Source organism: Rhinoderma darwinii, chromosome 11, assembly GCF_050947455.1.
Source record: "Rhinoderma darwinii isolate aRhiDar2 chromosome 11, aRhiDar2.hap1, whole genome shotgun sequence".
NCBI lineage: Eukaryota > Metazoa > Chordata > Amphibia > Anura > Rhinodermatidae > Rhinoderma > Rhinoderma darwinii.
In genome coordinates this window covers 6,465,553-6,492,008 of record NC_134697.1, presented here as the reverse complement: position 1 = coordinate 6,492,008, position 26,456 = coordinate 6,465,553, and the positions used below count along the sequence as shown (strand labels likewise).

Sequence of the window (26,456 nt, the reverse complement as noted above, 5' to 3'; positions counted from 1 at the left end):
CATCATATCAGAAGCATTGAGTGGGGATTAGAACCTGAGCTGACTTAAAGAGGCTCTGTCACCAGATTTTGCAACCCCTATCTGCTATTGCAGCAGATCGGCGCTGCAATGTAGATGACAGTAACGTTTTTGTTTTTTCAAAAACGAGCATTTTTGGCCAAGTTATGACCATTTTTATATTTATGCAAAGGTGCCTTTCTGAAGTACAACTGGGCGTGTATTATGTGCGTACATCGGGGCGTTTTTACTTGTTTTACTAGCTGGGCGTTGTGTATAGAAGTGTATGATGCTGACGAATCAGCATCATCCACTTCTCTTCGTTACCACCCAGCTTCTGGCAGTGCACAGACACACAGCGTGTTCTCGCGAGATCACGCTGTGATGTCACTTCCCCAGGTCCTGCATCGTGTCGGACGAGTGAGGACACATCGGCACCAGGCGACAGAGGCTACATCGACTTACCTGCAAACGCCGATGCTGCTGCAGAATCAACTGTAGCCTCTGTCGCCTGGTGCCGATGTGTCCTCGCTCGTCCGACACGATGCAAGACCTGGGGCAGGAAGTGACGTCACAGCGTGATCTCGAGAACACGCTGTGTGTCTGCACTGCCAGAAGCTGGGTGGTAATGAAGAGAAGTGGATGATGCTGATTTGTCAGCATCATACACTTCTATTCACAACGCCCAGCTAGTAAAAGTAAAAACACCCAGATGTACATACACAAGACACGCCCACTTGTACATAACTTTAAACACGCCCAGTTGTACTTAAAGGCTCATTTGCATAAATATAAAAATGGTCATAACTTGGCCAAAAATGCTCGTTTTTTTTTAAAAAAACAAAAAACAAAAACGTTACTCTTATCTACATTGCAGCGCCGATATGCTGCAATAGGAGATAGGGGTTGCAAAATCTGGTGACAGAGCCTCTTCAACAGCATCACCATGAGGTCCCTTTAGCGGTGAAATTTGTGTCCATGCATCATTTAATTATAGGCACCTCTCAAGCCCCTATAGATTAAAGACAGTGAAACATTTAAGGAATGATGAGCAGAGAGGGTGAATGATGAGCAGAGAGGGTGAATGATGAGCAGAGAGGGTGAATGATGAGCAGAGAGGGTGAATGATGAGCAGAGAGGGTGAATGATGAGCAGAGAGGGTGAATGATGAGCAGAGAGGGTGAATGATGAGCAGAGAGGGTGAATGATGAGCAGAGAGGGTGAATGATGAGCAGAGAGGGTGAATGATGAGCAGAGAGGGTGAATGATGAGCAGAGAGGGTGAATGATGAGCAGAGAGGGTGAATGATGAGCAGAGAGGGTGAATGATGAGCAGAGAGGGTGAATGATGAGCAGAGAGGGTGAATGATGAGCAGAGAGGGTGAATGATGAGCAGAGAGGGTGAATGATGAGCAGAGCATGAACCAGACACAGGAGACGTCAGTGTATCAGGAATGTCAGATCGGCTCCTGTACTCGCTAACAACCTCATGACTCCCTGGAATGAGCACTGGGATTGCCGTGTGATGATTAAATGCCAGCTGTCTGAGCTACAAGTGGGACCTCTCCACTAGGAAGGAGATTACGCAGACACTTCCCGATGGTGGTACGGGAGAAATCTAATACAACCTCTTTATTTAACAAAGCCGTAAAATCAACAGTTTATTGACAACTTAAAACAAGGTTCACACGAGGCAGGAATGGTAAAAACAAGGACTGAAATGCACTTTGTAAAGAATAAAAACATGGCGGGGGGAGCGCTCGGAGAGCAGCAGAAAAACAACAAGATACATAAAACCACGCCGTAACGACAAACGCGCAAATCCGTGGTAAAAAAATATGGAGAAAAAAATGCGCTACAACGTATTAAAAACAGCTCCTGAAACGTGACTAGACAAGGGCAGAACTTTACAGTTTTAAATATACAGAACCTGATGTCAATATAACAACAGGTAACACTTTGTACATCGTCTTCCGGAAGACGGAGATCAGCCGTGGGTCGTGTCGTCCTCCACAAAGTCCTTGGCCTGTTCAGCAGTGATCACGTCAATATGACTCACCTGGGGAGAGAGAAAAAGGCAAATAAATAACTTCCTGCTTCTTGTAGACGGGGATATCACTCGTGGTCCATCAGCGAGCCTGGCACGTCTAGTGCATTGTGAACATGTTATCAGAGTGAAGGGCAGCACGTCTGCGAGCGGCTCCGTTATCGGACACTAGCAGCGAATTCCTCCCCTGTAATAATAGCCAAATCTCAGCAGCGAGGCCGGCGTCCGATATCACCGAGCACATACTTACAGGCTGCGAATATACAGGACACACTGCAGGGATTACAGACGGCATTTCTGCAAGGTTTATTTTTATACATCAGGGATGGTGCACAGAAGCCATCCAGGAAAAGATCTGATTAATACACGGATTCATTTAATTCTATATTGTAATCGGGTTCTAAGTTAAAAGAACACTCCGGACAAAACACAGCCTAGTGCAAGGCCTGAGGGGGCGGAGCGTGACACATGATTAATCCAGTCCTTCGGTCCTGCGATGAGGCGTATAAATTCTGCTTGGAGCGTTCCTTTAAATATAAGAATATGTGCGGCACAATGTGCACGTGGCAGAACATATTTGGCACAATTCACGAGACACGTTTTCCTTATACCACTTTATGGCCGGTGGACATGTACAAGAAAAAAAAAAAACCAGCAAGGGTCAACTGCCCCAAACGCAAGTGCAAAATAAATCAATCATGACATTCCACAGGGGACGATCCAATGGTAAAATCCGAAAGCATCAATATACATATATCAACCCTACAGCTACAGTGTAGCAGCAAATCTAGCGTTCTGGAAATACAAAGGGGCATTACACAGCCGTGGTAATACAGGAGCAATAACACAGGCAGCGTCCACCCCAACACGCGTTTCGGCGCTCGCTGACTTGGTCTGGGGGTGACGTCTCCTGAATTACGATGGGTATGTAATGCCTCTAGATTTGCTGCTACATTTATCTACGCACTGGACATCCTTGCACTGTAATTTATTCATTGACGCCATTTGGCCCTTGTATATTATCAACACTGTACAGGTTTGTGCACCCTCGGGGCCCATTATCATTGTTACCATCTCTCAGAGCTACACAGCGACTTGTCCTATTCCTGTAGGTTTGTGGATTCTTCTAATGTTGTATTTAAATAGGTACTTTAATAAAGATATTCATTTATGTAATACCGCTTTTTCGCTTCAAACCGTAATTACAGGTAAAACATGATTGTAGCAGAAAACGCGCAAAAATTTCTGGCCCGTGTGATGCACCCCATTAAACGTGTCACACATGGCCCTATTGCACCCGGAATTTGTAAGGTTAGGCCGGTGTCTCGGTGGTTTCACAGCGTTTTTTGGAAGTTTTTGTGGTAGTTTGAGCCAAAGCCAGAAATGGGAAATATAAGGAAGGGCTGATCTTCTTCTTCCGGCTGCCTCCACTTCTGGCTTTGGCTTAAAAAAAAAATCTGCGTTCTTTGAACGAAAATAAGTGCAGTTTTTTTTATGCAATGTGTGAAACCACCCTGAGGAGATTGAAAGCCCTTCATCGTGCCACACAAACGTTTACTGGTTTTGTGTATGAAATGCAGCAAACTCCTTTATACATCTACTATTGTGCAAAAATGGGGCAAAATTTACACTTTTCCTTATGCTCCCCGAAGGTTTGAGGGTAAATTGGTGCTGATCACAGTGAAACATCTGCCCGATAGAAAACGCCAAAAAACCCCTGCGGCGCCCGCAATACCACTCCTGTATTATCCTGCACTGCTGACCATTACAGACAATACAGGGCAGATATATTTTGTGGAGTTATAATGAAATGCAGCCAGCCAATCAGAGTGGAGTATATTAACAAGCTATAGCTGAACAATCAGCATTTAGTCTAGGTCTTCATCTATTGCTTGCAGCCCCAGCAGTAGAGCGATCTGCTTGTTGCATGGCACGTGTGCCCCCCCCCTCACCCCCCCGGTTCCTCAGCCATTAAGTCGATCACAATAAAACAACATGTGTCTGTGTTTTTTTCAAGTTGCACAATCCAGAAAAATCCAAACAAGGTTGAGCGCCCCTACTTTGGAGTAAGAACCTTTCAAGAACCATACGTACAACAGCTAGGACTTCCGATCACACTGCCAACACAAACTACAATGGTGTTCTGGGCTGCGGGCACTACCACATAACACTCCTATGAAAGACGTATCCTGGGTCAACTAACAGTTTTAATGCCATGTAAACAAAAGTGTAGGTGTAAAACCTACTCCATCAGCGGTCTCTATATCCCTACATACATTGGACACACAATACCTGCACATACACTTTATATAATATACACTGAAGTTTATACAAAACCCCATCCAACTTTTCAACAATTCTCGTCTGACTCACCTTGTTCCTAAATTTTACCCCATAAAACTTATCGGCAGATTCCAGAAGTTCTGGCCTGAAGGTTGTTGTAATGAATTGTGCGTGAGATGCAAGTTCCATGATCATATCTGCGGGCGGAAAGAGACAGAGATTACTGTGGGGACCCAATGAGGCGATGGCTGCTGAAACAAAGGGTTACCAAATGTATTATTGGGGTGAAGACTGGACTGACATTATTAGGTTACAAATCCTGGTGGACAGAACAGAAGACAGTGGGGGGGTCACACGGTTACAAGTCACGATAATTTTTCAGACACAAATATTAGTTTCCCATTGAAGTCGATGGTGGGAGGTGGGGGATGTAGCTTTTTAACTTCACCAGGGATTTTATCATCTCTCCTTCACTGCTGTACAAAACCACAAAAATGGCCATTAGGGTGAATTCACACACGGCAGATTTGTTTCAGACATTTCAGTGGCTGTCCCATTCATCTGAATGGGATTTTGGAGAAAATCGGAAATACCCCCGTCACACGATGAAAACCAACGGTGCCCACTGGAACCCATTGACTTTAATGGGTTCCCGTTATTTTTCCGGACAAAATAATGCTGAATGCTGCACTATATTGTCCAGCGAAACTGACGGACACGCAGGTGTGAACATAGCCTAAACATACCCTTACCCTGCTACAGTCAAATGTTTAACACAAACATCGCTCAGGCGCAGTTTTATTACCGGACACCGCCTTTCTGTGCTGAGCGTCCAAAGCCTGGTCAATCTCATCAAAAAGGTAGAAGGGAGCGGGATCACATTTCTGGATGGCGAAAATCAGAGCCAGCGCCACCAAAGACTTCTGACCTCCAGAGAGCTGCTGCATCTCCCTCATCTCTGCCTGCTTCCCTGTAAACGAGACCTACAGAAGAAAGAGACCGATGAGGCCAAGACATTATACACTTCACAAAAGATAGTGATCATCCCCACATCCATCATACACACTCCCCCTCACATCATGTCATGCATGGTACGTCTCGTACATCACGTCGTATGTGATCTGAATAACATGCTCGGCTTCTTGCAGTTGTGGATCAATCTGTAGATCAGCTGACTGTACAATGTATATACCCCACAGCCTCAACGCAGATGTAACCGACTAATTACTAAAACATTATTTACCCGGATCCCGACGCCGGTGAACTGGTCGACAGATGGGACGCTCTTCTGTGAGCTGGATCCCCTCTCGCTTTCTGCACCGCCCTCTCCTTCATCCTGGGACTGGCTCCCTTCTATGTCTCCTTTCTTCATCACCAGTGTGGCTTTACCACCGGGCACCAGTTTGGTGAACACTTCACTGAAGTTCTTGGACACCTAGGAGCAGTTTGTGGTCAGGTTACAGCCGGTAGTTACTTCACGGAGAACAAAAAGATCTAGTAAAGGGTCAAACCTGTTTGAAAGTCAGCTGGATTGCTTCATATTTGCGAAGTTCCAGGACATTCATCAGCTCCATGATTGATTTGTGGCCGCGGTCGAGTTCTTCCTGACGTTTAATCAGCTTCTCTTTCTGCTCCGAGAAGTTTACAAACTGGTCCAGAGCTTTCTTGTTCACGTGACTGTACTTCTTCAGCTCGGTGTTACACTGCTCTAATTTACGGAATAACTGGAAACAGAAACAATTAGCAAAAATTAAAAAAAACACACAAAATTATCACTTTATAGGCCTGGTCACTTAAAGGGAACTTGTCACATTGAAAATGCAGCCCAGTCTGTGAGAGAGCGGGGCAGATTCACACACAGAATCTTTTGATACAAATAACTTGTAATTTTTTTATTTAAGTCCCTGTTGGTTCTGGGTCCAGTGGACGGTCCTCATGATGGACTGACATCGATCTCTATATTCACACTTATACAGGCAAGGCGGTCAATCTCGGAGCCTCCTAAACCCAGAATCAGGAGGTTAAAGAGGCTCTGTCACCAGATTTTGCAACCCCTATCTGCTATTGCAGCAGATAGGCGCTGCAATGTAGATTACAGTAACGTTTTTATTTTTAAAAAACTAGCATTTTTGGCCAAGTTATGACCATTTTCGTATTTATGCAAATGAGGCTTGCAAAAGTCCAAGTGGGCGTGTTGAAAAGTAAAAGTACAACTGGGCGTGTATTATGTGAGTACATCGGGGCGTGTTTACTACTTTTACTACCTGGGCGTTGTGTATAGAAGTATCATCCACTTCTCTTCAGAACGCCCAGCTTCTGGCAGATCACGCTGTGACGTCACTCACAGGTCCTGCATCGTGTCGGCACCAGAGGCTACAGTTGATTCTGCAGCAGCATCAGCATTTGCAGGTAAGTAGCTACATCGACTTACCTACTAACGCCGATGCTGCTGCAGAATCATCTGTAGCCTCTGGTGCCGATGTGTCCTCGCTCGTCTGACACGATGCAGGACCTGTGAGTGACGACACAGCGTGATCTCTGGAGAACACGGCTGTGTCTGCACTGCCAGAAGCTGGGCGTTCTGAAGAGAAGTGGATGATACTTCTCATCAGAGCGCCCAGCTAGTAAAAGTAGTAAACACGCCCCGATGTACGCACATAATACACGCCCAGTTGTACTTTTACTTTTCAACACGCCCAGTTGTACTTTTGCAAGCCTCATTTGCATAAATACGAAAATGGTCATAACTTGGCCAAAAATGCTCGTTTTTTAAAAATAAAAACGTTACTGTAATCTACATTGCAGCGCCGATCACATGCAATAGCAGATAGGGGCTGCAAAATCTGGTGACAGAGCCTCTTTAACATGAATAAATTACAAGTTATACTAAATCTTTTGTTACAAATATACAGTAATCTGCTGAGCCCCTCCTGCGCTATAACATGCTGAATGCAGATTGGACTCTTTTCAACATGACAGGGTCCCCTCAACATCTGCCATATATATACGGCATAGGGGTAGGGGAGTATGGAGCAGGCTCACAGGCTTAAACCGCTCCATAGAACGAGCATGTCGGTTGTATCTTACAGCCGGCACTTTAATGTAACGAGCGGGATCCCGCTCGTTTAACCTCTTAAGATGGTGCGACCGTGGCATCTAAGTGGTTAGAAAGAGGGGGCAGCTCTCTAACGTTGTAGGCCCCCAGGTCTGCCATCTTTGTAGTCCTAAGTCGTCCTGCTTCCGGCAGGACTTCATAGGAGACTGTCAGAATAACGACATTAGTATTGCAGTATATCATGCAAGCGATCCAACGATCACTGGTTTAAGTCCAATAGGACCTAATAAGAAAAAAAAAGTTAAATACAAAAAAAAACCAAAATATTAAAAGTTCAAAAAACAAAACAAAAACCTTTTCCCAGTTCCCCAAAAGCACAAAGTAAAAAAAAAAAACTAAAAACCAAAACTAAAAACAAACAACTGCATCCGTAAAAGTTCAAACTATTACAATATAACATTATTTAACCCGCACGGTGAACGCCGTAAAAAAAATAAAAAATAAACCGCTAGAATCGCTGTTTTTTGGTCCTCATCTCCCACACAAATGGAATAAAAAGTGATCAAAAATTCTCCTGTACCCCAATATGGTACCAATAAAAACTAAAGCTCACCCGCAAAAAATAAGCCCTCACACTGCTCAATGGCTCAGAATATGGCAACAAAACACAAATTTGATTTTTAACCATCAGTTTTATTCCTTGTAAAAGTGGTAAAAAAAAAAACTAATAATAAAAAAAAATTATATAAAAACCCCATTGAAACACCACTGTACAAATGGAGTGGAAAATAAAAGAAAAACATGGAGCGCTGCTCTAACACGCTGTTTTTACCGATTGGTGAATGCCGTAATAACGAAAACCCCAAAGATTGAGGAATTTCTGGGTTTTTTTCCTATTCCACACCACAAATATTTTTTCCCAGTTTCCCTCTACATTATACGGTACAATAAACGGTTCCGTAAAAATCTACACCTCGTCCCGCAAAACACAAGTCCTCATACGGCAATATAGATGGAAAAATAAAAAAAAGTTCCGGTTTTTGGAAGGTGGGGAGGAAAAAACGAAAGTGAAAATCTGAAAAATGTCTGCGGCAAGAAGGGGTTAAGCATGAAATTAGCTGAATTTTTGGCAGCAAATCCTCTCTCTTTTGAAACTCAATAAAGAACTCGGTGAGAAACAATAAAATAAAAGGTTATACAGGTCAATCATTTGTCGTACGTGTGATCATTACATAGAACAAAGATTATGCACGGTATGGAATTCGGAAACGTTCACACGAGCGTGACAGTTATATGCGTAAAAAACGCACGTTAAATTTGTCCGTGTGCATTGCGTTATTTCTCAGTGTGCTTTGCGTGTGGCACGTGTTTTTCACAGTCGCAAGCACAAAAGTGTCACACCCCACATATACAATTTTTAAAATGGGATAGCGGTATTATATTGCTGCCTTCATTGAGTTGCTGTGGGATGAGCATCCCCCATCCCCCTCAGGGCAATTGGTTTCCTAGCAAAAAAAAATGTAAAACAAAAAAATGGGGCTTCCTGCAGGAAAATAGGGGTGTAACGTGAGCACACAGATTTGCGGAGGCACAACTCTGGGGTGTGGGGTACTGGTGTCATCAGTACATCAGTTAACACCTACATTCAAGCGTTCTGCTGGATGTTCTCTCCCATGCCGTATGTCAGAAGTCGGCATCAGGTAATGCACAGCGATGGCATCCAGCATGGGACAGTCTCCCCATTTCATGCAGACTGTGTGTGGACAAGTAGAATTGGTGAAGAACGTAGTTGCGTCGTCGTATTATTCACCACTGGGGAGACAACCAGCCCAGATTCTAGAGCCTCCTCCCGGCCACTGGCTGACAAGTGCGGAATTACCAATTAGCCTCAATAGCTGGTTGTGTGGATGAGTTCGGCACTCAGCAGTTACATGTACAAGGTGGAAATCAGACCCTTGGGGGGTAGAGATCACAAGATATTGAGATGGGGCATTCCACACCAGGGAATTAACCCCACAGGACAGACCTTAGCTGCAAATACCTATAAAAGAAAGTTCTGCACAACTCAAACGCCTCCTGCAGCTGCGTGAACGCTTTAATGGCACTACTATAATATATATATCTATCTCTTCCAATGTGAACGCATGTCTCGCCTTCCAAAAGAAGAATTCTGTCAAGGCTAATAGGTGAGTAAACATAGAATTATGCCAGAGGTGCCATAGAAGGCAGGTCTGAATAGCAAGCAAGTACCTTGGCGGCTCACCACACCTGTAACGCCAACTTAACAAGCAGGAGTTTACGAAAACACAATTGTTGCCGGTCAAGCACAGACTAAAGAGTACAAGTCCCCAAGTGTTCAGCCATGTAGAATTCAACATTAGTAGGTGAGGGTGGGACCACCCATTTATTCAGATCTTAATTAACCCTCAAAAAAAAAAAAAAACAGGTAGAAATCGGACTATGCCATAAAGCCGCCCCCCGTGTCTTCGGTCGCTGTAAGGTGGAGGTACTTAATTTATAACTAGAGTTTCCCCAGCTAAATGAGGTTAATGTGGCTAAAGAGGAGAGGATTTAGATATTGGACGTGCGTGTTCGTCTGGTACTGCAGATCAGGAAAATGGGGCAGAGTTCAAGTACCAGAGACATGGACAAAAGTGGAACAGGTTCAGGTACTGCAGAGGCCCCATCACCTGCTGATTGGTGGGTTGGACCCCCACCAAACAATCCTTGATATCATTGATCATCAATCTTATAATCTGGAAAGCCTCTTTTAAAGGAAGGTTAACCTACATGTCTGACAACCCACTAATGCTACATGATATTATTTATAAGACCTGTGTAGTCGGTTATGGGTTACCTGTTTTAAACTTAAGGTTTGATACTTTTCAAAGGCCTCCTGAGGAAGGGAACCCAACTCTCGTATCTTCTTCATACATTCCTCTTTCTTCTTCAGGAGCATTCCTTGCCGGTTGGTCATTTTCTCGAGTTCTTTTGTGTCATGGTTAATGGCGTCCATATGCTCCTTCTCCGTGTTCTTCCACCGATCCATACTCTTCACAAGGTCTTTTATCTCAACTTCAGTTTTATCAATGGTAATATCCAAACCTAAAAGAGGCATCTTCATGAGAATCCACGCACATATACAGCAGTCACAACCCTAAAATAATGTCTTATCCAGATATTCCTTTAAGGCCTCTGGATCTCAATCTACAACAAAAAGTTCAGTCACGTTGTAAATACATTACTCATCCTGTATTATACTCCAGAGCTGCACTCACTGATCTGCTGGTGTAGTCACTGTGTACATACATTACATTACTCATCCTGTACTGATCCTGAGTTACATCCTGTATTATACTCCAGAGCTGCACTCACTATTCTGCTGGTGGAGTCACTGTGTACATACATTACTTATCCTGTACTGATCCTGAGTTACATCCTGTATTATACTCCAGAGCTGCACTCACTATTCTGCTGGTGGAGTCACTGTGTACATACATTACATTACTTATCCTGTACTGATCCTGAGTTACATCCTGTATTCTACTCCAGAGCTGTACTCACTATTCTGCTGGTGGAGTCACTGTGTACATATATTACTTATCCTGTACTGATCCCGAGTTACATCCTGTATTATACTCCAGAGCTGCACTCACTATTCTGCTGGTGGAGTCACTGTGTACATACATTACATTACTTATCCTGTACTGATCCTGAGTTACATCCTGTATTCTACTCCAGAGCTGTACTCACTATTCTGCTGGTGGAGTCACTGTGTACATATATTACTTATCCTGTACTGATCCCGAGTTACATCCTGTATTATACTCCAGAGCTGCACTCACTATTCTGCTGGTGGAGTCACTGTGTACATACATTACATTACTTATCCTGTACTGATCCTGAGTTACATCCTGTATTCTACTCCAGAGCTGTACTCACTATTCTGCTGGTGGAGTCACTGTGTACATATATTACTTATCCTGTACTGATCCCGAGTTACATCCTGTATTATACTCCAGAGCTGCACTCACTATTCTGCTGGTGGAGTCACTGTGTACATACATTACATTACTTATCCTGTACTGATCCTGAGTTACATCCTGTATTATACTCCAGAGCTGCACTCACTATTCTGGTGGTTGTTATTGTAAACAGTCTGCAAGCTTGTTGTCAACCACCTCTAACAGCTTAGACCCTATAATGCAGGGGGGCAGTTAGTGTTTCCTACATCTAATTACTGTACAGTGTCCGCGGTAAAGACAGCACTTTGCCGGAATACAAAGTCACCAAAGCAAGCTCTGTACGGACACTGAACAAGCAGGGAACGCTGGAAGATTTCAGCTTTGAAGCCTGTTTTGACTGTGATAAGGCCATCATTAACGTCACTGACATCTGTTTTATGCTACACCCAGGTATTGAATACAACAGAACAGGAGTACTAATGTGTTGAGGCCAAATCTGCCAATGACTATATGGAGGGAAAGTGTCACTGAGAAGACCTAGGATTTGTGAAGCTTGTACTCACCTTCTGATCGCGCCACTGTATCCTTCACCCGTTTGTTAATGGCTTCTAGCTCAGATGTGGTTGCTGTGAGAATGGTCCCTCCCTCCGTTTCCCTCAACTCATTCAGTTCCTGTCATGTATCAAATAACATTCAGCAATCACAATAATATCAGGAAATAATTCTCAAAAATACAAATACAAATGTGCAGGGAACTCCACAATAATCCACTATAGACTGACCTGCTCCACCTGGTCCAACCTCTTCCGCAGATTCTCATTCAGATAAGTCTCCACACGGGTGATTGTCCCTTCCAGCTTTATTCTCTCATTTAACAGTTGCCGGTTTTCCTGAGAAAAATAAAACAAAATTTCTGAACATCCCGAGAGACATCTTCAATAACCAATACATTCTTCCCAAAGACCCCCAAAGGCTATTTCCACTATTTATTTGTATTGTCCCAATGCATCTGAATCGAAAAATTAAGCAACTTCGCAATAGGTCTGAATTCAAAATTACCCATCGTTGTGTTTGAACAGCTCCTATACAGACCTATGCATCTCCATGGCAACAGAACACAAACAAACCCTGTGTAGTCGGATTCTGCAGTTATACTTCCTTTAATATGTCCTCTACATTATGCTAAGCAAGAAGTAGGAGAAAAATATGGAAATTAGACGCAGTCCCACTGGGGACAGGGACTGATGTGACTGGTGACAACTTCTGTAAAGCGCTGCAGAATATGTGGATGTTACATAAGCAACCGGAAATAACGACATATTTCATTTTTATTACCCATAATTCCTATAGGCGACTCCTAACATTTTCAATGTACTTCCACCAATAGTAAAAAGTCTTATTAATGTGTCCAACAATACACAGGATACAGAACAGACATTCAAATACGTTTGGCGTTTTAATGCTCTCGCCTTCAACATACTTGCTGTAGCTGCCGAATCTCATCATTCAGAGCATCCACCCTTTTCTGGTCATCCAGGCTGAGCTGAGATAGTAAGTCTGTTCCCAACTCGGCTTTCAGGGACTCTCGGGTCGATTCCATCGCATGTAAACTGGCCTCCAAGCTCTGTAAACTTCGTTGCTGTGAGAAATAATAGAGATCAAGAATAATGCAGATTAGTGACCAGTCAACCACGCTGATCAATCCATTACATTATAAGCTGGATACAGAATCACTGGAGTACGTCTTACCTTTGGCATGAACGTCTTTTCTGACTGCAGCCGCTTCTCCTTCAGCATCTTCATCTCGGACAGGATACTGTCGCGGGAGGCTTTAAATTTTCTCTGTTGGGTTTCGATTTGTTGCATCTGATTCATCAACTGGTCGATTTCATTATTAATCCCTACGCAGTGCTAAGGAATGGTCTTTTTACATCACGGGGGTAGAACACAACGCTGCACAAGCACCATGGGTAACGCTCCATTTTAAAGGAGAAGTGATTGGAATGTATGGAGGAGACGGGTTAATATAATCATTCCTCCCCACATATTTGCACCTTGTCGGCAGCACGTGGGTGATGTGCTGCAGACAAGCGACCATTTTTTTGAACCACATAAAAGATCCAATCAGCTGAGAAAAGAGCATTTGTGCAGAAATTCTGCAGCATTTACAGTAGCAGCAAAGTGGATGAAATTTGCAAATCTCCGGCACACGATACAGAAAAAAAAAGAAAAAGTTGTCTTACAAATAATGATGCAAAATACTGCCATGTGAAAGTGCTGTTAATGAGCACCTCCACTTAAAGGGGTTTTCCACAAGATATGTCATAAATGTCAGATAGATGCAGGTCCCACCTATCTCTAGAACAGGGCCCCCTAAATGCCGTTCTTCCTTTTTCTGCTCCCGCTGCCTCCCGGCCACTTCCTGACTATAATGGTCGGGTGTTCCGAAAACAGCGTAACTCGCTGAGCTACGCGGTTTCCACAAGTCCCATAGTAGTCAATGGCAGTTACATAAACAGCGTACCATGCGAGCTATGCTGTAACTACCATTCAGCTCTATGGGACTTCCAAAAACAGTGTAGCTCAGCGAGCTACGGCGATTTCTTCTTCATGGTCGGAAAGAGCAGCAGAGCGGGGTTTAGGGGCCCCATTCTATAGATAGGTGGGACCCGCATCTATCTGACATTCAGGACATAACCTGTGGATACGTCATAAATGTCGCTGATTGGCAAACCCCTTTAATGCTGAGACTTGTATTGTGACACTTAAAAGTTCCAACAACCTTGCATCTTATCAGCAGAAAGCAAATGTCTTCCTTGTTGGCAGCGATGCATGCCGACACAGTGGCCGCTTGTAGTCTGCTAAGAAGCAATGGAGAGAATGTTACGTGTCACGCAGCAGATATCTCAGGTGACCTGATACCCGGCACAATCATTTAGATCTCCTAAAAGGATATTCTCAATGTTTCTCCTCAAGTTCTCGTTCAGTTTTGCCTCCAAGGCGTGGAGTTCGTCCTCTACCTTCCGGACATCTTTCTGCAGTTCCAATCTAGATTTTCTTGAGTCGTAGTAACCACCGGTCAGTGCCCCACGATGGCTGACCTGGTCCCCTGTTTTGACAGAGAATTAATTTAGAAAGAAAATAAAATGAACCTGGAAACCCCAAACATGACAGCACATCATTGGGAGATCCTAGAAGTGATACTCGTCACCCCATTACCAGATGTTCGCAATTATAGTGAATATTTCAGATTGTGATAAGACATTGATAACATCTGCACACTTTTCCACGTTCCCAGTAAAAGCTTTAGCATAGGATTATGATGGAAAATATGTTACCGCGAGTGGTTTCCGGATGGAGCGAACCTTTTACTCCAAACAAGAAACTTAATTTTTCAAATATTAGATCGGCTGGGTCAAATCGTATTTTTAAAAGGTGCCAAATACATTAGATGACGTTGGCCGAACCCACCAATTACAGCTGATGTCTCGACTCTCCTAAAGCCATCTAAAGCGTATGGCCACCTTTAACCACAGAAGGTACGGACGGGGCTTTTGAAAAACGTTTCCGCTGGCTATTGAATTCAATGGATTACAACAAATTACAAGGTGATTTTACAAGCCGTATGTATGCAAAGATAGCGCCCCCCCCCAAAAAAAAATAATATATGAGTTAAAGGGAATGTGTTGCCAGAAAAACATGTTTTTTTTTTAAAAATTAAACATTTAGTGTGTGGGTGATTAAACATTGTTCAAATTTTTTTTATTTTTTTGCACGAGTCCATGTAATATTATAAATTATTTCGAATTTATAATACTACCCATTTTTGGTCACTAGATGGAGCTGTTCCCAAAATTGCAGCATTGCAACATTGGGTTAAAAGCCCTCGCTCTAGTGAGCTCTCAGCATCCCCCCCTCCTTTATCCTGGCTAGTGCCGGGATAAACGAGGGGTTTGAAAGGTTTAACCTCCTACACTGTGTGTCGCCATTTTTTGAGGTAACCCACAGTGTAGTAGGTTTACATACAGTAGTAAACACACACAAACACTAACATACATTGAAATCTCTTACCTGCTCCTGCCGCCGCGGCTCCCTCCGGCCCGTCCGCTCCGTTTGCTGCCGCTGGTGCAAGTGCACAAATCCGGAAGCCGCGACCGGAAGTAGTAATATTACTGTCCGGCCGCGACTTCCGGTCCACAGGAAAATGGCGCCGGACGGCGCCAATTTCGAATAGGACTGTGTGGGAGCGGCGCATGCGCAGTTCCCACACAGACGCCGTACACTGCAGTCAATGGGACGGGAGCCGTTCGCAGTCCCTATGGGACTGTGGCTGCCGTATTCCATGTCTGTATGTGTCGTTAATCGACACACACAGAAATGGAACAAAAAATGGCAGCCCCCATAGGGAAGAAAAAGTGTAAAAATAAGAAAAAGTAAAACACAAACACACAAATGAATATAAACGTTTTTAATAAAGCACTAACATCTTTAACATATAAAAAAATAATTTGTGATGACACTGTTCCTTTAAATTCAAGTAATTTAAAATATAATTGGGTAATCTAAGGCTCCTGTCTCCGGTACTCTGTTATTTGCTTGTAGCCTAAGGAACCCCACAAATGAGTGTCTGCCCGTCACTAAGGTTAGTAGAGCAGTGGGGCTGGGGTGTAGGCTACATTGGGGGAGCCAACACTTTGTCCTAATGTCAACTCCATAGTTGCAGAGCTTATTTCCTCAAGTGAGAAATAACTTGGTAATAAAGCCCTTACGTGGCACGCAGCATAGGAGTGATTGCTACTGGTGTAGAATTAAAAATCCAGCGCAAACAGAGTATCTGCTGAAAAGAAGCTTCACCGGACTGATTACGTGGAGTGTCTTTAGATTAATGATACTGCTGATGAGATCTTTTCATGTTCTCGGCAACAGCTGCCGTATATAAAGCAGAAATCTGATCACCTAATCCCATCTAGTGGTGCCGGGAATTCTTATTTATGTAGGATTGCCTCCAAGAACAAATTAAATCTATAAGGTTACAACTTATAATGCTAAACTGTTCTGCTGACAGAAGCCAACAAGGTAGCACAATCCTGGGATTAAATCATTAAATGTAAGACTGCACCTACCTTCAAGGGTGATACAATCCATTGTAAATGCCCTGGCCAGCTGTGTGGACACCTCCATACTGCGACATATAAGAGTTTTTCCAAACACATGCTTGAACGCTTTATCGAACCGAGGGTTGTATCGTAGCTTGCTGATCATTGGAATAGCATCCTGGGAAAAAGAAACATACAATATTAAAACCGTTTCTAATGAGTCATTCCCACCCATTATGATATTGGGAATAAAGTCTACACCAAAGGTCCATATGGCAGAGCTTAAAGCAGGTCTAGTTTAGAAAACCCATTTTTTATATTTGCCATATTCGTACAGTTTAACACGAGCGTAATACAGGCACATTTCTGCATCTGTATTACAGCCACAAATCCTGGCTCAACGGCAGGTCTGGTGACCTAAACTAACAGCATCATAAGGACCCAAGTTGCTGTTGGTTTGGGTCATAAGCCCCGCAGTCAGGCCAGGATTTGCAGCCGTATAAAATAACACAATTCTGAGATAATAGAGGGGGGTCCCATGTTCAGGACCCTCATCTCTAGGTCAGGGTGGAGAGCGGTTACATAGAGCGTCTCTCTCTGGAGGACCCGTCCTGTCCTCTATTACACAGACAACACATTGATATGAATGGACACTGTGTAAAGCTTCACCTCCCCTGTGGTGGCACTGCAAGGAAATCGAGCCCTTGCTGCCAGGTTTCCCCTCCAGATTATAGCGGATCTCTGGGGGTCCCAGCAGGGAGACATGTTGCGATATTGTCAAGGGACCTTACTAGAAATTAGAGATTGTCCAAAATCGGAGAACCCCTTTATATACAAGGTTTCATTATACAGATTTTTTGTCTTCTTAACTTGCATGTATGAAGGATCATTTCACCATAACATAAATGAGAGAGAACGCTGCATAAACGTTGAACTGAAACGAATCGAATTAATACATTTCTCCACAATGAAAAAACATCAGAGGGGGCCCCCTACAGATTCCAAGAACAGTGTCCAGTCCCCTGTACCTGGTAATGGTTTGGCCGCATATTTTGCAACGCTTTGAGTGACCACTTGCAGGCAAGTCCTAACCAGAAATGGAGACCAGGCACCCCTATTGTCCATGGGGATTTCTGGCATATCAAACGGATATGTCAAATGTCCATAGCTGCTTATTTACCATTTCTTCCATACGTCTCCTCACTCACGGTTATTAAAATTAGATTTAACCCTCTATAAATCGGTCAGTGAAATTCTGATAACCTGAAGAGATGTGTAATCCATGGTACAACCTACTATTGCTCTCTAGCACATGCAGCAGAGAAGAAGGTCTTACATTGGTCTCTGGATATGCCGTATCTCTCACATCCAACTTGTTGAGAGGAAGGAATGTAACTTCTCCAGGAAGGTTCATCTTGTTAAACTCCATCAAGATCTTGGTGCTGACTTCATCTGACTCCACAATATGATAGAAGAGCCTGGTGGAGAGCACACAGGACATTTTACAGCTATGCCTCATATTATGAATATTAACAGAATAAATAGCGTGGGGACACAATCATGAACTGATTACATATGTAAAATAGAATTATAAACAGGATGCTTCTGTTGGTAAACTTGCTTAACCCCTTAATGACCGGGCCATTTTGCGCGTTAATGACCAAGGATTATTTTTTGTTTTTTCACGGTCGCATTCCAAGAGTCGTAACTGTTTTTGTATTCCGTCGACATCGCCGTATAAGAGCTTGTTTTTTGCGGGACGAGTTGTATTTTGTAATTGTACCATTTTTAGATGCTTATAACATATTGATTAACTTTTATTAACTTTATTTTAGGAGAGAATTGAAAATAAGCAGCTATTCCAGCATTCATTTTCACGTTATAAATTTACGCCGTTTACTATGCAGCGTAAATAACATGTTACCTTTATTCTATGGGTCGGCACGATTACGGGGATACCAAAAATGTAAAGGTTTTATATGTTTTCCTACGTTTGCACAATAAAAACCCTTTTAGAAAAAAATTACTTGTTTTTGCATCGCCGCATTCCAAGAGCCGTCATTTTTTTATTTTTCCGTCGATGTGGCCGTATGTGGGCTTGATGTTTGCGGGCCAATGTGTAGTTTTCATTAGTACTATTTTGGGGTACATAGGACTTATAGATCAACTTTTATTTTATTTTTTATGAGGGGAATGGGAGAAAAGAGAATTTTGCTGTTGTTTTTCGCGTTTTTTTTGGACGCCGTTCATCCGGCGGTTTAATTAATGTGTTCATTTTATTGGTCAAGTTGTTACGATCGCGGGGATACCATATACGTGCATGTGTTATTTGTTTGACACTTTTACTGAATAAAACCACTTTTTGGGCAAATATTATTATTATAAATATTATTTGATTTTGACTAATTATTTTTATTTTTTTTCCACAAACTTTATTTAACTGATTGACATTTTTTTTTAAGTCCCACCAGGGGACTTCACTATGCGATGTGCCGATCGCATATATAATGCTTTGGTATACTTAGTATACCAAAGCATTATTGCCTGTCAGTGTAGAACTGACAGGCAACCCTTTAGGTCATGCCTCCGGCATCGCCTAACAGGCAGTTGCGGAAGACAGACCTGGGGGTCTTTGTTAGACCCCCGGCTGTCATGGAAACCCGACGGCGACCCGCGATTTGTTTGCGGGGGCGCCGATGGGGTGACAGAGGGAACTCCCTCCCTCTGTCAAACACATTAGATGCCGCTGTCACTATTGACAGCGGCATTTAATGGGTTAAACTTCCGGAATCGGAGCGCGCTTCGATTCCGGCAGTTGCAGCAGGAGCCAGGTTGTGTATAACAGCCGTGCTCCTGCCGCTGATCACGTGGGTACACTGGCAGTACCCGCGCCATCACAGGACGGATATATCCGTCCTCCTGCGCGAACTAGCAGCTGCAGAGGACGGATATATCCGCCCTTCGGCGTTAAGGAGTTAAAAGAAACAGCAAAATTATTTCCCAAACAATCCTGACCTATATCTCAATGGGCAATGTACTGACACTATGTAGGCAGGTTACCTTGTGAAAAATTACCTGTTCCCGGCAGTGACTTCAACACAAGTGTAGAAAGCTGGCTCACAATCAAAGTTATTCATGACAATCCCGTGATAGCCGTTCATGACATGCTGGTTGATCCCTTTCCTTCGGAAGTGCTCTAGGACCTTATTAATGCTGTCAATGCCATTCAATATAGCCTGAAAAACACAGAAATGCCACGGTCAGAACTGGAAACTGGAACAAACATTCAGTACATGGTTTACAGCTAAACTAAAGCGGATCTCGCCTGCCCTCCCGCTGCATACACAGCGGCTAAGCCATCAATCACTGAAGAGGGAGCGCTTCCTCATGAGCACAGCACATTCATAACTAGCCAAACAGCACATTCATAACTAGGAGTCAAACATTTTTTTTTTTTTGATTGCTCCTATTACCCAAACAGCACATTGCCCCACAATTATCAATGGATTTGTGCATTTTACTCCAAAATAGTGTCCTATCTGTTATGCGACATATTTATTAATCATTTGCGCTATGCACGTCAGGTTGGAAAAGTGGAATGAAAAGTGGGCATGGTTTACTGATAGGCAAAGATTTAGACACCTTTGAAATGCGACTTTTTTTTAAAAAAAAGATGCAAAATAGAAAATTGCCGCATCTCCGGCCCTGGTTTAGAAAAAGTTCTGTCATTTTAGCAAGTATCTAAGTTAATAGCAGTGATGTATGTTCTGACCGATAAAAAAAGGCGCATGCAGTCGTAAATTTGTTACTACATATGTCAATAAAGTAGCAGAGCTTTAACTTTGGCTAAAATGATGCCAATTTTGATAAATGTGGGCCAATATTTTGTTTCTGCCCTTTGGGATAACAGGAGAGCAGACGTGTCCCCATACTATGCTGACCGTACATAACAGCATATTCAGGTATCTGATCCGCTTTACCTTATACCAAATTTGCACGTTTTTGAGTTTATAGATTAGGCCAGGGCCCCTCTATTTGTTTTGTCTTATTTATGAACAACTTCTCCAAACGGATTAAGGCTTCGTTCACATCTGCATCAGGACTCCGTTCATTGGTTCCATCGGAGCTTCCCATTAGGGGGACCCATGAACTGAATCCAAACAAACAAACGGGAACCATAGGTTTCCGTTTGCATCACCATTGATTTCAATGGTCACTGATCCGATGCAAATGGTTGCGTTTGTCACCGTTGCTTAAGGGTTCCATTGCTTTGATGGAATCAAGAACTCATGCCCACTTAATTTTTTTTCTTCAGGGTGCTATCCGTTTTTTTAACAGATAGCACAGACGCATTCATTTCAATGGGGCCATGCACACTTCCGTTGTTCTAACAGAACCGTGTGGCCGTTCCGTCAAAAATGGGACAGGTCCTACTCCTGTCCGTTTTTAACGGAACAGTTTCAGCCTTTTCATTGATTTGGTCCGTGAAACAGCGGACTGCACACGGAAACCATCCATGTGCGGTCTGTGTTTCACAGATCAGTCATTAACGGCCGTACGACTGCCAACAGAAGTGTGCACGAGGCCTAAGAGTCAGTTTAATGAAATGGCTGAAGTGAAGTAGTAAAAATTCCTCACATTTATATTTCTGGAGCTTTTAAAAAAAAAAAATAGAAAGTACTTTAACCGCGACTTATCGCTAATTAAATTATTTCATACAATATCAAAAGTCTATTTCCTATTATATTTTTCCAGTAAGACAGTTTTCATAATATTGTTGCATTTTAGGGTCCGTATAATGGCCACTAGGACCCCACACATTTCTACTAAACTGAACTTAGATGACCTGGGATTTTTTTGATGATCAACTTTAGTTCAGTAGAACTGCGAGAGGCACGAGTTTTGTGGGCACAATACAGATTTTAGGATTAAGCCATATTATTGCCGTGTATAATAGATGAATAACTCTCACCTTTCCTGTGGCAGCTCGGAGAAGTTGTTGTTTCTTTTCCAGATCCTCTCGCTTGGCAGCAAGTGCCTGTTGCTCAGCATTTTCTTCTCGCCACAAGTAACTGAAGAGAAAATTGTATCACACGTCACATCTTCATCACAGTGTAAGATCAGGTCTGATGTGTTTATTGAAAATTCACAATTATCTAATTTTGTTAACAACAGTGACTGCACACAACAAGGATCAAGAAAAGGCAAAATCAAGAATACCTTCTTTGGAAAAAATAAATAATAAGAAATCGTGAAAGAAGAAGTTCCACACAGAACGCAGTTCTACACATTTTGCAGCCAGTAGAAGTAAAAATAAAATAATTTTATGGAACATTTTGTCTGTGGTTCTTCTCCACCTAAGAAAATTTCTGATTTATGTAATTTTAGTCTCAGTAATTAGACGTCAGTCTGCAGAAGAGAAACGATGTGAGCGTTCAGTTTTTAAATAATGCAGCTATTTAAAAAACACTGTCCTGGGTGTGGCCATATTGGAAACACACACTTTCTTCCTGTATTGACAGTGCAGCAATGAGTTTGTGCTTTATGGCAGCCGCAATGAATGGGAATCAATTGACAGAAAAATGTCAAATCATTAGTCTCTAGTAAGTGATGGAGTACAGCCCTCGCCCCAGAGAGCAGGGTGTGACAGGGAGCTGCATACAGAGCCTTATCTGTGTGTATAGTGTTATGGCCCTTGAACACCGGCCAATCAGGCAAACGAGCCGTTCCCTCTATATTTGTCCTGGGAAAAAGCTCTTTCATCAGCTGATTGTATAGTTTTAAAATACCCATAATATTATGGTTGTCGGCAGCACATCTCCCTGTGTAACCAGAAAGACATGCTGCCGACATGATAGAAATGTATGGGGACAAGCGATCGGAGTAACGATCACTCGTTCCCCATACTAGATCCTTGTGAAAGGAGCAAACGAGCGCCGATCAACAAGCTGTCTTGTTGATCGGTACTCGTTGTACCGGCCAAAATGGGCCAGTGTAAAACGTCCTTTACTATCCTGCTTTACCTAGGCCTACAGCAGAACAATAGAAGTGTCCTTAACTCCTGCGCCCTCTAATGATAAACGAGATGGCTCTGCTATACAGGAGAGATGACATGTGAGCTATAGAATCTAGTAAATACAGCTCTGGTGCTCTTACTTTCTCTCACTCTGTAACTCGTCTTTCTTGTTTTTCACTTCATAGTACTTCTTGTCCAGTTCTTCCACTCGAGCCTTTACTTCGTTAAGATCTTGATCCAATTTCTAAAAATCCCCCAAAAACAAAACATAGACATACATGGATATTCACGCACAAATTTGCTCTATAAAAAGGTCATTATCAATGTCCCTAAACTGCATTAAAGAGGTTGTCCCATGATCAAAGGGGTTGTCCGGTTTCTGCAAATTTGTTATTTTTTGAATAATTAAAAGTTATAAAATGTTCCAGTATACTCTCTGTATTAATTCCTCACGTTTTTTTTAAGATCTCTGCTTGCTGTCATTCAGTAGGGACATTATTTCCTTCCAGTGGATAAAATTCTGTCCTGGTCATGTGATGGGGACACAGGTACTGGGACCATTACAGTTACAGTAGGTGTACCAAAGCTTTGTCTTGTAACGAGCCATGCCACCATGTGTTCATTACATAACCATGTAACGAGCTGTCCACCAGTGTATCCATCACATGACCCTGTAACGAGGCATGCACTTGTGTCCATCACATGACCACGGACAGAGTTTTATCCACTAAGTAAACAATGAATGCTCTTACTGAATAACAAGCAGAGATCTTAAAAACTGTGAGGAATTATACTGACAAATTGTACAAAAAAATTAAGTTAAATTTGCTGAAACCAGACAACCCCTTTAAATATTATAGTTCTCTTTTCGACCATAAAAACCATGTCAGTGGACACACATGCACAGTCTCACCGCTCGGCTCATGGGCAGCGTAGTAATACCTGCTGGTGCACTACAAGCAGCCTCTTCTCACCAACACAGTAAGTGGACATTTCAAGAAGGAATGAAAAGATGCACCAGGGGGCGCCATAACAAGTATGGAACAGTATGTATGGAACAGTATGTATAAGGGGGTAAACAGTGCTGCACAGAATAACTACCAGTGATCACGGCTATTGTGACTGTAACAAGTGTAGACAGTGTGGTTACCAATACACAAATAAATCATTTAAAATCGGGGAGATGAAAAAGGAAGAAGGAGTGAAAAATGTACGGCAAGAAAGGGATTTGTATTTTATTATTATAGTAAAACAAAAGGATTCTGCAAATGGAGTTATGTTAAGAATTAGGGTATGTTCACACTCCGTGTTCTCAGGCGTTCTTCTGGGCGTAAACGCCTCAAAAACGCAAGCTGAACACCTACAAAAATCTGTCCATTGATTTCAATGGGAAAAACTGCATTTCGTTCAGATGGGGCGTTTTTACGCGGCGCGTAAAAAACGACCTGTAAAAAGAAGCAGGTCACTTTTTGAGACATTTTTGGAGCTGTTTTTCATTGTGTCAATAGAAAAAACCCTCCAAAAAAAAAAAAAAGCATAAAGAAAAAAATGTGATGCTTTAAAAACGTCTTAAAACAGCTGCGTATTTTACAGCCGTTTTTACTTTAACGTGTGAACATACCCTTACTCTAAATCCATCATGAGACAGAAACACATGCAGCTTGTCCCAGGCTGATCTAGGAGGGAGACCTAAATGGAGCCCCCCCATCATTTTCTTAATCCAGCTTCACAGTTTAACTTCCTATCAGGTATTGCAATAAAGTTTACGTACAGTGTATTGCTCTAGATTTTTCTCCTTATTTGCCTCCGTGTCTTCAAGATCTTTATGTATCGCAGCAATCTGCCGTTTCTTGTCATTTATGGCCTGATCTAAAGACTTCAGCTCCTTTTTAATCCATTTGTCTCTCTCTTCTTTAGATGTAAATTGACTGCCACGGCCTTGCTTGGCATACAGATCAGTTCTCTCCTGGGTGGCTTGTGCCAATCTATATAGAAATACAAAGTAATATTTGGAGTCTAAAAAACAAATCTACTTGAAAAAGAAACCTCACACAGCTTCATCCAACCAATAAAAGAACACACAACTGTATCACACTGCAAATACTTACAATTTATTCTATCAAATAAATTGTACCAGTAACAGAGTTCCATCAAATAAACGCACATATCCAGCAATGCCATTAGTATTTAAGCAATTGCTTTTACATTTAAGATGTGCAGAGACAATATAGGCCTAAGCATGTGCGGCTTTACTGATCCTATATATACAAACCTTGCAATGCCACTTTCTTCCTTTTGTTTAACGCTGCTGAATTTAGGCTCGGTCTCTGCCAGCTCTTTCTGCTTTTCCTCAATCTTTTCCAGTAATTTCTGTCTTTCTTTCAAGAGACGTTTCTTAAATGGAGAAAAGAGTTCAAGTTATTCGATGTTCGTTCGGCTCTTGTGCATAGAAACTACTCAACTGCCTGGAACCCACTGCACACAGCCCTGTCAGATTAGCCCAGCCACCCAGCGCTACGGCCACACAATCCCACCACCCTATGCTTGATGTAGACTTGGTTACCCTCTGCTCGCTGTTGCCAGCCAGTTCATCCTGCAGGTCCTTGGCTTTCAGCTCTAGTTTTGTCCTTTGCTTTATCTGCTCCTGTCTTTCAGAGCTCAGCTGCTCCTTCTCTTCTTTCATTGCAGAGATCTTGGATTTTAACTCTCGCACCTGACGTTCAACATCCTTTGGAAAAAAGCAAAACGGAAAAAAATAGTCAAAAGGATTATCTAATTCCACCAAAAATTATTTGCGTTTCCAAGTACACGGGAAAAAAATATGACTGTATAAACAGCGACAATTATGTATAGGTTCTGTGGCTGTAATTGTATAAATATATATTTATTTATAGTTACAACTATTCTAAAATAGGGCCAATTTAGTTTTTTCCACATAAAGTAACTCATCCACAGTGTTAAGCAAAGACCCAGCTGAGCACATACCATTTGAGTAACAGAAGATGTGTTGTCTGGCTTAAAAAAAATCCTGTTTCAAAAACCCTTTTAGGGACTTCTGAGTTAAGAGTACAATACCCCAAATAGTACCGCAATCTAGCATTTAGAGCTGAAAACGGCTACAAAGTGTCTCTCTCACCCGGAATACCTGGCAATACAAGGATAGCCCATTGTTTTTAATGGACACCTTGTAATGCTTAATATTTCCTGTGGGAGCACTGTAGGGGAATTGAACACTGCGGCAGGGTTCCTCATAGATTATAGCAGATTGCTGGGGGTTCCCAGCTGCTGTGATCGGCTTATCCTTGGGAAACCTTTCTTTAAATAAAAAAAGGAGAATTGCTCCGAGAACATCCCATTTGAGGCTAGGTTCACACGACCTATTTTCAGGCGTAAACGAGGCGTATTATGCCTCGTTTTACGTCTGAAAATAGGGCTACAATACGTCGGCAAACATCTGCCCATTCATTTGAATGGGTTTGCCGACGTACTGTGCAGACAACCTGTAATTTACGCGTCGTCGTTTGACAGCTGTCAAACGACGACGCGTAAATGGACTGCCTCGGCAAAGAAGTGCAGGACACTTATACATTATATGCAGGACACTTATATACATTATATGCGGGACACTTCTTTGCCACGTAATTTGAGCTGTTCTTCATTGAACTCAATGAAGCACAGCTCAAGATTTACGAGCGTCTCAGACGGCTCGCAAAATGCGAGGAGGAGCATTTACGTGTGAAACGAGGCAGCTGTTAACAGTCTGTCTTTTCACACGTAAATGCCTCTCATCGTGTGAACATACCCTTAGAGGTTATTGAATTTTAAAACCACACAATTACGTTTTATATAAAACTTTTTTTTTTTTTTTTTTACTGTTAAAGGTTTTCTCACAAATTACTTTATGGCATAACCACTGGATAGTTCATAAAGTAAGGTTGGTGAAGTTACACCGGCTGTTTCCGTATCTCCCATTCACCGCCTTGGAGGGTGACTGAACA

At 42.6% G+C, this 26,456-nt stretch overlaps 1 protein-coding gene across 1 annotated transcript in view; it reads right to left on the bottom strand.

Annotated features, from left to right (window-relative positions):
• Positions 1 to 1,613: 1,613 nt before the first annotated feature.
• The window catches only part of SMC3 (structural maintenance of chromosomes 3), a 40,384-nt gene continuing 15,541 nt past the window's right edge, over positions 1,614 to 26,456 (bottom strand). The window contains exons 11-29 of the mRNA XM_075842813.1: positions 25,022 to 25,186; positions 24,731 to 24,852; positions 24,230 to 24,443; positions 22,599 to 22,702; positions 21,415 to 21,514; positions 19,518 to 19,678; positions 17,779 to 17,920; positions 16,470 to 16,620; positions 14,303 to 14,455; positions 13,096 to 13,247; positions 12,827 to 12,985; positions 12,129 to 12,236; positions 11,910 to 12,018; positions 10,239 to 10,486; positions 5,838 to 6,050; positions 5,570 to 5,761; positions 5,132 to 5,309; positions 4,417 to 4,523; positions 1,614 to 2,055 (exon numbers count right to left, since the gene is read on the bottom strand). Coding sequence (XP_075698928.1) covers positions 1,984 to 2,055; positions 4,417 to 4,523; positions 5,132 to 5,309; positions 5,570 to 5,761; positions 5,838 to 6,050; positions 10,239 to 10,486; positions 11,910 to 12,018; positions 12,129 to 12,236; positions 12,827 to 12,985; positions 13,096 to 13,247; positions 14,303 to 14,455; positions 16,470 to 16,620; positions 17,779 to 17,920; positions 19,518 to 19,678; positions 21,415 to 21,514; positions 22,599 to 22,702; positions 24,230 to 24,443; positions 24,731 to 24,852; positions 25,022 to 25,186 — 2,850 coding nt within the window. The 3' untranslated portion in view covers positions 1,614 to 1,983. The remainder of the gene's footprint in view (positions 2,056 to 4,416; positions 4,524 to 5,131; positions 5,310 to 5,569; positions 5,762 to 5,837; positions 6,051 to 10,238; positions 10,487 to 11,909; positions 12,019 to 12,128; positions 12,237 to 12,826; positions 12,986 to 13,095; positions 13,248 to 14,302; positions 14,456 to 16,469; positions 16,621 to 17,778; positions 17,921 to 19,517; positions 19,679 to 21,414; positions 21,515 to 22,598; positions 22,703 to 24,229; positions 24,444 to 24,730; positions 24,853 to 25,021; positions 25,187 to 26,456) is intronic.